The sequence below is a fragment of the Echinococcus granulosus genome (genome assembly GCF_000524195.1).
Source record: "Echinococcus granulosus chromosome Unknown EG_S00014, whole genome shotgun sequence".
In the NCBI taxonomy this organism is placed as follows: Eukaryota; Metazoa; Platyhelminthes; class Cestoda; order Cyclophyllidea; family Taeniidae; genus Echinococcus; species Echinococcus granulosus.
The window spans coordinates 4,008-15,079 of record NW_020170394.1 but is presented as its reverse complement, the minus strand read 5'-3'; the positions used below and the strand labels follow the sequence as shown (position 1 = coordinate 15,079).

General features: G+C 39.3%; 2 protein-coding genes across 2 annotated transcripts; both read left to right on the top strand. All coding sequences in view use genetic code 11, as the record gives it.

Moving 5' to 3' along the window:
* Positions 1 to 429: 429 nt before the first annotated feature.
* Positions 430 to 2,254, top strand: EGR_02875 (hypothetical protein; the record flags this gene model as incomplete). Its single annotated transcript, XM_024492124.1, has 4 exons — positions 430 to 593; positions 667 to 967; positions 1,128 to 1,238; positions 2,000 to 2,254. 4 exons carry the CDS (start codon positions 430 to 432, stop codon positions 2,252 to 2,254), a joined length of 831 nt encoding a protein of 276 aa, XP_024353319.1.
* A 1,070-nt stretch (positions 2,255 to 3,324) lies between these two features.
* EGR_02874 (Multidrug and toxin extrusion protein) lies at positions 3,325 to 10,122 on the top strand (the record flags this gene model as incomplete). Its single annotated transcript, XM_024492123.1, has 18 exons — positions 3,325 to 3,337; positions 3,966 to 4,084; positions 4,234 to 4,404; positions 4,828 to 4,876; positions 5,323 to 5,422; positions 5,497 to 5,539; positions 5,576 to 5,620; positions 5,667 to 5,764; positions 5,841 to 5,938; positions 6,236 to 6,382; positions 6,736 to 6,806; positions 6,877 to 6,985; positions 7,783 to 7,858; positions 8,158 to 8,284; positions 8,668 to 8,800; positions 8,916 to 9,010; positions 9,132 to 9,198; positions 9,836 to 10,122. The coding sequence occupies 18 exons, from the start codon at positions 3,325 to 3,327 to the stop codon at positions 10,120 to 10,122; spliced, it is 1,848 nt and encodes a 615-aa protein (XP_024353318.1).
* Between the last annotated feature and the right edge of the window lie 950 nt (positions 10,123 to 11,072).

Below are 11,072 nucleotides of genomic sequence, written 5' to 3'. Positions count from 1 at the left end.
ATACTTCAATTTATATAAAATTTTGTTTTTTTAATTTTTAAATTAAGATAAAATAGTTTTTACGCACAAGGAAAGTTTACATAAAAGAACAAGTCGCGGAAACAAGAAAACGTTTTATTTAAGAAAAGCCGAAATAAGAATATAAGCCAAATAGCAATTTTGGGGGCAAGTCACAGTTTACGAATGCTTTAAACCAATTGCATAAATTTTCCGTAAAAGTGCTTTTTTGCAGCAAAATTGGTTAAAATGCACACCACTCAAAGCCTTCTAATATAGTCAATTAAAATTCTCTATACCGTTTGGCAAGTTTTTATAGTACGCCGTGTTAGAGACAAATTATGTTGAAAAACTCATGTCTGATTAATCCGGATGTGATCAAGGTCTTATGTTGAATGTCTGCATTTGAAGCATTACCGTCCTTATCGGTTAATGGGTGGAGACGGTGGGAGTATACCTCGTAGAGTTGAGCTTGTGCGTAGTAAGAAGAAGAAAGAAAATGTGGGGAAGGTTGCCGTTGACGCAGCCAAATGGAAGCATTGTGCTCTTAGTCAGCAACCTCTTCGTCAACCCATAGTTGCTTGTCAACTTGGAAGGTCCGGTTAACCACTTTTCTTCCCCTTTATTTTCATCTGGTTACTCACCTTCTATTCTAAATTTTTAATGCAGACTGTATAACAAGGAGGCTATAATCGAGAAACTTCTGGACGAGTCAAAATATACAAGCTCGGTCGCTGATCATATTAAAAAGTTGAGAGATGTCTGTGATCTTAAGCTAACGCCTACTCCGAAAGAACTACAAAGCCACGAACTTTCCTCAGGAATAATTGAGAACTCTGCTGAATCCTTTTGTTGTCCGATTTTGGGACAGGAAATGAATGGGTCCTACCCATTTGTTTTTTCCNGGGAGTGCGGTTGTGTCTTTTCAAAGAGGGCTTATGATGCCGTCAAGGACTCGAGCTGTCTCATCGTAAGTTCTTCCACTCCATCCTTTCTCCGCTTTTGTCCGTGGAATGGCTAAGCATTTATTAAATGGGAAATTATATTTATTGTTCGAGAATGCTTGTTTTCATTTTGCTGTCACCGAACTCCTTTTTGCATAGTACTTCTTATCTTGATTTTCTTTGCAGTGCGGAGTACCACTCAAATCAAATAGTATCATTCTACTTAACCCGGAATCTGAGGAAGAATTGAGAACCGCTCAAGATCGGCTTAAAGTCTTTAAGGAATCCTGCAAAAAGGTATTGGGTCGGATTTTTACTGCGTTTTTTACTTTAATTATACCAATTAATTAAGTACAAATTCAATGTCATCAGCAAAATCGTTGTTCTAATAAGGTTAGTTTTTCCCCCCTATGTGAGCTGCGAATACTTTCTACCCATGGTGCTACAAGCTCAAGTCCTTTTATTCCTGGAACAAAATGATATTTCGGGTGTCTCACAATCGGTTATTTTCCCTTACAATATATGCGTCTGTATGCTTGACGTAAGTTTCAGCGCCTTGTCGTCGTAACTGTTTTGGTGCTATCTATTGTCCCTATACAGTACCAGTATTTCATATCACGTCGATGCGCCTTCTCCATAGTTTACGTGACACGGCGGTGTGTATGAATGGTTGTCTTTTGCTCTTGTTGTGGTTTCCCAAATATCCTGAAAGAGGCTACTTTTTCTACACACTAATTACACATTGTTGTGTTTACGGACACTTTTCTACAAGTGCTTTTAAAATAATTTTAGACCAAATCCGGCCATCCCAAATTACCGGTAAAACAGGGACGTCACGCCAGGATTGAAAAGGCAATTTGTTCTCTTCAGTCTGTTTTTTTAATGTTTTGATGTTTACGAATTAATTGCACAGGTTTTGCCCGCAACCCATGGAATCAAGTGTATAACACACCATGAAAGCTTTTTTACGTTATAAGATATCAAGGTCGTTTATGCTTGTGTAACTCTTCGACTTCAACTGAGGCACTCATTGTCTAATTGTGCGATTTGCTGTCCAGGATTCAATTGAGACGGGAGAAAAGAGATCTTTCTCTTCCTCTACGGGTCTTGCCTCCTCCGCTGTCAAGAAGGTCAAAGTTGAATCAGTGGGGGACGAGGAAGGAGACAGAAAAGTCCCAACGTCCGCCTATGCCTCAGTTCAGGATGATCCAAACGCCTCATCCGCATTCAAGTCCCTCTTCACCACATCCGAGGAGGCCCGTAGGCAACCAAAGGCTCACTGGGTCACCTTCAATCCTCTCTACTTCCGATGACTAAACTGTGTATAATTATCTCCTAAAGCAAACGATCTTATGGCCTGTTCAATATGTATTATTATTTCTTGCGTCAGACCGTTCAGGCTGTTATTTGCGATGCATTATGCAGGTTAAGCTCTATGTGGAGTGCTTTTCAAGGGTTAACCCATACTGGGTTTTCTGCGGACGGATTAGGCAGCTGGACAGGAGCCAGCAAATTACGAGTTTCCGGGCGGGGAACGTGGGGACAGCTTCCTAATGCAAGGCTTTGTTCGATGGATGGGTCGAGCACGGTACTAGAAGGCGGCGTCGCACAAGTGGTGAGCGAAGGAAGAACAATGCCATTCAGCTCCTTAGCGTACAAAATAATGGGAAAAGTTCATTAGAATGCATCTATCACAAGTACGCCTACACCATGCGCATCATCATTTTTCCATTGGGAATATGGACACAACCACTGCATACCGATCCGAAAGTTTAAATCGAGGTGCAGAATAACTAGGGCAACATGGCTGTGAGTAGAAACCCATTGAGCCAATATAGGTGGTAAACTATGAAGCTCGAGGAGGATGCCTAAGTTATGGGAAAACTGGGAGTTTATGATGCCCATGGATTGCAGATGACGTTCAAGATGCTGCAGGCTTGTTTGCTCTTAACGCCTTAGGGTAACAAGTGTCTAAGTGTGACAAAAATGACGATTCACAAAAAGCTGCTAAAGTCTGCAAGGAATGATAATCCGGTAAATACATTCCATGCAAAAATACATCTTTTTAAACTATGGGATTTAAATTCAAACCAAAGGAGTTGGGCAGAAAACAAAAGCTTAGCAAAACTAGAATTTGCTGCATAAATTCCTTTTTTAGGCTCTCAAGGAGCAATCTTCTTGAATTAACCAACAGTAAGCATTTATGCACCCGATAAAAGCTGCTTCAATAAAGCGTGTGGGTGCAGATCGTGTTCTTTAAGCAGTATATTAATATACCAATTAGTTTCTAAGCCTGAAGACGTGTTTTTCCGTTTCACTTTTTACTGAATGCTATTAGAGCTGTTTAGAACGGTTTGTTTATATCAGTGCCCTGGTGCCATAAATGATGGACCAAGGTCGGTCCGTGTAGACTAACTGGGTAGATTAGTTCTAGCTAGGTGTTTTATTCGTAATCATGGTTTGGATGCGTTTTATTTTACGTATCTCCATAAATGTTGCCCTGAAATACCTGTGTTTTTGCAGATCCTTTTTTGCGCGCTGCTTGTTCGGGTTTCTTTGATTGGATTTCGTATGTTATTTGCAACGCTTCATGTGAAATGGGTTTGCACTATCGCGAAGAGTTCTTTTCGTTGTGGAATTAGCATCCAGTAATTACAGTTTAGTTTAAGAGCACTAGCTTTAACTACCTTTTAATGCGCTCTTAAGTCAGTTTCCTTTTCCTAGCTATATCTTCTGTGCTTCACTGTCATTAGTCATACACATTGTGTACCCACAATCCCTATAATATCAAAACTTTTTCCATGTAAATCACACTCAACATATACCTTCCATGGTGTTGCTTGGTGTTAACCCTTGCGTTAAGCATGTAAGTTGCCTTATAACCTTGGTGTTTGATTCTAATCAAACGTGTGTCTCACCTGTTTTGAAATCGCTGGCTGTTGCTCGCTCTTAACTATTCCAGAATCGTAAGTTTTAGCCAAATTTACAGCTACAGATTTAATTATTTCTTTCAACGTATTTCAGAAAATACACAAGATGGTTTAGACGCTGACTACGCGAAGGGGCGAAATTGCTGGTCAAAATATTTTCTGAATGGGTTTTGGTACGAATGGAAGGAACTGTCAAAACTTGCTGTCCCTATTGTAAGCTATTGATACTAATGTCTGGTGATAAAATTACAGAATTACACTCAGCCGAAATATTCAAGGCTTGTGATATGCAATCCAGCTCCACTTTTAGCTATCGAAGTGGATGAATTTTTATGTGTGTAATGCATTTCTTTGCTGTGCAGATGTTCACAAGTTTGGTTGAGTACCTTACTGCACCCATCAGTCTTTTCTTCTGTGGGAAACTCGGAAAAACTGAGCTGGCCGCAGCGGGTCTTGCGATATCCCTTTTTCATACTGCCGGCGTCTCCTTCATTATGGGGCTTCTTACTGCCGGTGAAACCCTTTTTGCGCAGGTGGTTATGGGCACACTAGTGTTTTTTTACTTTGTCGTACTGCTGTTAGAAATAATCCAGAAATTTTATAATGTATTGACTTAAAAGTCGTATATCTGTTGTATTCATGTAAAATCTCATTGATACCGGGACTTTCAAACGAAGGTCTCACCTATAAATTATCGTTTTGAAGGGGAATTAATCCCTAGGCCAGTAGTAGGGTATTTTGGAATGTGCTGTAGATAATTTGGGCCTTCAAAAAATTTGACGTTGATGCCAATTTTTTAAGAATTCCCAGTTGCTAGTCTGCAACACACCTTAGTTGTCACCTTTTATAACACATTGATGTGTTGTTTTCTAAACTTTTTCATAGATTTTACGTAGGATCAGATGTATGGCCCTTATTCTAAGTTATATCTTCTGATTCTCGTACTTCTTTTATAGACCTACGGTGGAAAAAATAAGTTCGGACTCGGGATACAGGTGCAAAGGTGTAAGTTTACAACGCTATCTTCAAATAGACGCCCAACAAGGGGAGCATTTGCATCACAGTTAGCATTAATAAACACCCTAGTATTAGGGAATTTGGCCGTTTGTCGTATCGGAAGAATGTGTGAGTAAAATACATTTTAATGGGGCTTTGTTGGTTAATTTCCTACTAAACCATAGTAATTTTTAGACAATAATTATCATATTCAGCTTTTATCTTTACGAAATGTGATATGCCTTTGTCGTATCCTATGAAGTAAATTCTGGTATTTTAGGAATTCGATGCATTTGAGTATTTTGATTTGCGATCGAATCTGTCGTATTTTTATACTCAAGACTGGTATGATGATTTTCTGTCCGTTCGTTTACGTTTATTGCGAAGCGCGATATGCTTACCAAAAACATACCTCTGAATGTGAATACCCAGTGTTTACCCTTGTTTTTTTATAGCTTTCTTAATCCTCACCCTTTGTTGCCTTCCTTGCTGGGCCGTGCATTTGGTGATTGAACAAATTCTTCTGTCCACCAACCAACCTCCTTTGATAGCCAAGTAAATTACTGCTTTGTCACTACCTCATCGTACTAAAATTCTACCATCAAGCTGCATTATACTTTCTTTTTAAGGTATACTGGCGAGTATATTCTTGGAATGATGCCTGGACTATTTGTAGGTTCTGCGTTGTTCCACTTATTTTTCTTCCAGTTCTTCTCCATCTTTGAAATCCTGACAAAGTATGTGCAAACCCAGGTATATATGTGTTGTTATTTTTTCAAGGTGAAAAATTTGTGTTTAGAACAAAGTACTGCCACCACTCATTGCTGGAATCATAGGAAATCTCGCCAATGCTATTGCACACTACGTTTTCATTTACCATAGCGACATTGGCATTATGTAAGGAATAAAATATGATTTGTAAGTTAGGTTTTGCAGCTGCGTAACACCTGTTTACTTTTCCACATCTTTTTAGAGGTTCTGCGCTTTCACAGTCCGTATGTTATTTTGTCCAAGCTAGCTGCGTTTTGGTTTATATTGTCGCCTCTGGAATATACCGCCGCACATGGGATGGTGAGTTTTTTATTTGAATAGTAAATTTAAGCACAAAACTCCCATCATTAATTTTTTTTGTTTTACACCCCACTTAATTCATTCCTGGCCTTATTCAACTGGCTTTAAAGTCAATCTTACGCTTAAAATAGAGGCGAGAAATAACCCAAAAATAGTCTTTTCCACTTTACTCCCAATGGGCAGTCCAACAACTGATAACGGCAGGACCCAATTCTGGATTCAGTAACTAATGCGGGTACCAGATGAGGGCCCTCATCACAATTTCTGATGAGATTTATCTTTTTTATCTTATTTTAGGTCTTCATATTGAAATGTGGCATGACTGGAGTGTATGGTTTCGCCTTGGCTTGCCGGGTGTGGTGATGTTTGGGCTTGAGTGGTGGGTTTGTGAGGCCGGAAGCCTCACCGCCGGTATGAACACTCCGCTGCCTGCTGCCGCTGAAAGTTGCTTGCCCTTCTTTCACCCAACCCCTCTTGATACTTAAAAGTCGAACTTAAACATCTAAACGTTAGCAATTATCCATCATTATTTAAGTGGGGATTATATGTCATCTTTTGTAGTTAATAAGCACGAACAACTTGGCGAATTGTTGTAAATGGATAACGAAAGGGCTTACCTGACAAAGTTCTGTTAACTCCTCATCTGTATAATTAACACTATTTGTGTAGGCTAGGAGCTTGATGCTCAATTGGATTATCGTTTTGTTTTGATGCATGAAACTTTTCTTGATTGGTCTTGGAAATTTCTTTTACTTACTTAAAGAACGATAATTTTCCTTTTCTTTTTTTGACTCAAGGTCTTCGCGGAGAAGAGGCTCTTGCCGTCCAAACCATTCTGAACAACGTTGAATCCATCCTATTTTGTACTGTAAGGTGTAAAAACCTATTGTTTTGCCTGTCGTGATTTAAATGAAAATTTGATTGTTAATAAATTTTAGTTTCCCATGGGATATGGTATTGCTGTAGCAATTCGTGTTGGCCAATTTGTCGGTTCCAACAACTCTGTAGGGCCAAAGTTGACGGTCTTTGTAGGAATACTTACTCTGGGTAGGTTGTTAACTGGGAAGCTCGCCTTTACGAGTTCATGTTCTTTAACGCACTCGCTGTCTCGTGGCATTGGAAAAAAATTATTCACATGCAACACTAGTGCTTGAGGCAATTTGCTTACCCGTTAGTCAATCGCTTTTTCATCTACATTCCGGTAACCTATGTGGAATGAAAATTTGAAATTTATCCGATATTCGCCATTAATCTTATTTTCATTGATGCATCCAACGAAACCTTACGCATATTGCACATATTATCTCATTACATTTAGATTCTAAAGTAGGCTCCAGGCTGCCTTCGGTACGATCTATCGATAGATCCAGGGAGGCGAATTATGCGCAGTAATGTGGTTGTATATGGTTGTTTCATGTTTGACATAATAGGTTGCAAGTATTGGCTGTTCAGTTGTACATTTCTTCTCGGTTCAATAGAATGCTCTTATTTTGAATAGCGTTTCGTAGCAAAAGGACGCTATCTTAATTTGTTTGAATATTGCTTTTCCATTTCATTTATTGATTGCGCTCAACTTCATTATGGATATTTCAATGTCAGTACTTTGGTTAAAACACGAAGTGTACTTCCGTTGGTTATTTATTATTCTGCGGCTAAGTATCACATTCCCCGGATACCGTGTTGTTTGAGTTAGAATCCTTTTTAGTTTAGCACATAATTTTGTACAAGTTTTTCCCTAAAATGCTTAGCAATCGGGTGGACGGTATTTTTTACCCACAATTTCCTGCGCCTCTACAATTACTTCACCAACGAATCTAATTTTTTCATTACTTTTGCTATTTTAGTGTTTGTGGCAATAATGAATACAATTATTCTTTTGTTTGGACGCTACCAAATCCCACGAATCTTTACAGGTGACGTGTAAGTGATGTTGAATGTATCTTTGCATCCTAATGCTCGGCAAGGTAAGCGATGTTCTCTTCTGGTAAGAGCCGGATATTCAGAAATGTGTGTGAAGTGTGCGACTCAATGAGTTAGAATGGATTATCTTCTAGAACCACTGCAAACATGCTTTGAGTGACATGGGAGCAAGCATGGAATCAATTTATTGAATTCTTTCCTTGTTTTCCAAAGAAGAGTCACGCTTATCATTGAAAATATGATTAACTTACTATTTAACTTACTCTAAAGGAAAACAGCACTCGACTTTACTTCTCCAGCCAAGTCTTTTCTTTATTTGCTACCACGGATGTTCTAACCCTTCGTTATCGTTTCAGTAAAATTATAGCGGCAACCGCTTATGGCATGCCGTCTGTCGTCGCATACCAATTCTTTGATTGCATTGTGGTAAGTGTTTTCAGTCTGGCAACCGTTGTCTGCTCTAAAGCAGAAGGTAAAGACACTGGCAATTTCGGTCACTTTATTAGCAAAATTTTTCTGTTTAACTTTCTTGACACAAAAGTAATTAAGCATAATTTGCTTCGAATTCTAGTGCTGGTTTATTTCATATTCTAACGGTTTTTGGACTAAATTAAATCCAGATATTTCGGACGAGATATGTCTTTGAACTCTTAAAATTGTTGCCTATCAATGTCATTTGATGAAACTCTGTTTTTTCAAAATAGCAGCATAGGTCACTGAACAAACTACCACAAGAGCATCAGCTGTGGATGATTGGTGTCGACTCTCTTAAGGGTTAATGTTTGCTCTCCACTCGTACTTGTTTTCAGGGTGTGTGTAGTGGAGTTATCCGAGGTGTTGGAATGCAAAGGTTCGGGGCCATTGTGTGTTGCGTCAGCATGTATCTGATCGGCGGGCCACTCGCCCTCTGTCTTCTTCTCCTAACCGACCTCGTTGTGCCAGGTGATCATCAGGTTTCCCTTTCAGAGTTCACCTCAAAAATAATACGGATATGGCGCACATATGCATCCGCAAACTTTACAGAATTCAGTAGTGTTGGGTTTTTACTGCTTTCCAGGTTTCTGGTGGGGTCTTACAGTTGGCATGGTAATTCAAGTCATATTTTACATCACCAAGTGCTGTCGGATTGACTGGGTGCAGATGTGCCGTCAAGTACGCGCTTGCTTTTGTAAACTTCTTCTGGTTATTTTTTATTCACCAGTCATTGATGCTGAGACAATAATTCATTGCTTTATTGAAGCGAAATAAACATAATCCTTTTTCTCACATTAAGGCTGAAAGGCTAACTGAAATCAAGTTTGTCAACTCTAGTTTGGGTCGTGAGACCTTCCAAATGACAGGTTAGTAGGTTTCTCAACTGTTTATCATGTTTCGCTCCAGTATTTTCATCTCTATTACGTAGATTTTCAATAAAACTCGTCTTTAACTACAAATTTACTTGATTTTGTGGGAGGATGTTCTTTTCTAGTTAGGGTATCCCCCATCTGAAGAGTATTTGGTTGTTTACCGAATACCTTTCGGATTCAAGAACCGGAGATGCATTGTGCCTATTTATTTTGCGATTTCGGCCAGTTATCTACCAGCATTTTAGCGAGTACTGCTGCAGCTTAGGCCTCGTTGAGATTAAATGAGCTTTGGTTCGTTGGTCTTAATTTTCTAAGTCACAGCCATCCTCGGAAAATCACAATTATTAACTAGTTGTGTTAGACACATCCATCGTTGGCAAAATTATAAACCAGGAAAGCACTCAACTAGTACACCGTAAAATAAACTCATGAATATGTAAACGCTTTCTTCTCTGTGCAGCTTCCAAAGCACATTCAGAAAGTAGATGAATGTAAATGCTGAAACTCACTGATGTAAACATTGCGATGATAGAAGCCAAGCAGTATTCTTGCAATTCCAAAATCAAATAATTCAATCGAGTCATCCTCTTTGTTGTGGATGGGGAGTTTAGCTTCAAAATTATCCTTTTAGAAGCTGTAAAAGAGAAAAGCGAGGATCACTCAGGGGCAGATGCCGGTAACGACGGCTGTGATGAGGATGCAGAATTGGTAAAAGCCTGCACACCCTTGATACTAATAACACGGTCTCTGATTATTGTTACCTTCTCCGCGCTTCTGCTGGTTGCCATCTGCTGCCGGTACTACATCGACTGGTCAAGGTACTTTCAAAGCCACTGTCTCCTCAACAATGGCACCCTTCTCCCGCTTCATAGCAGATCGATAGTCAGGGAACTAGGCTGCGTACGCTTAATTCCCTGAACTCATTCTACATCACTTCAGTCATCTTTCTCCCTCTTTCCCTTGTTTCAATCGCCGCCAGTTTGATGAACTAGTTTACATCCAGTGAGTATCTAAGATTATGGACCTTTTAGTGCAAAGCTATTGCCTAGTTGAACTAAAAAAAACGTTAAGAGCAGTTAGCTGTCGTTGTCTATTGTTATTGTTACAGGAGGATTTGGAGTATTCGTAACTTCTTTGTTATTTAATAAAGTTGTTTCAAGAGGTACCTAAATCCTGATTTTTCAGTTACTGAGTGATATGTCGTTGAACTTCATGAAGGAAATTACCCTCCGTGGGATTTACCCTTGAGGAAGTGTAACGCCTTCACTTTGGTCGCCTAGTGTCTGGAACGATGGATAATAACTTATAAAAGACTAATAATGCAAAAAATCAACCAGTACCAACAAATGATCGTGTGAAAAGATTAAGGCGAATTGTAAACGACACGGGTATGGCCAGGGCCCATTAACAGGCAACTGTTCAAAATTAGGCACTTTTGAATTTTGCCAAAATGAATGTGTTGGGGTTTTGCATCCAGTCTAGGCATCTGAGGTTTACGTTACATAAGCGGCAACTTTGTTTTCGGTACTATTATAGCTGTCGCTGTTATTATCCACCCCAATCTTCATGTCCTTCGAAAAATGGAGATTATTTGAGAATTTGTCCGCAAGCTCTCGGCAAAAGTGTCAAGTCACTACCCCAATCTTCTTCAAGTAAAGCGCAATTCGTAGGCAAGCAGACGAGGCTAGAGAAGGTTTGTTACAAGTGAAATGAACGTAAAAGTAACATCCTCTTTCAGTAACACCAACCTGACTACCTACACATAGGCGATGTAATGTCCTCGGTCTTAATTTTAAGGTAGCCATGTAGGTTTGAGCAGTTTTTAGAATAAATAATTACAAAAAAATGAAACACCCCATTTATTGAAG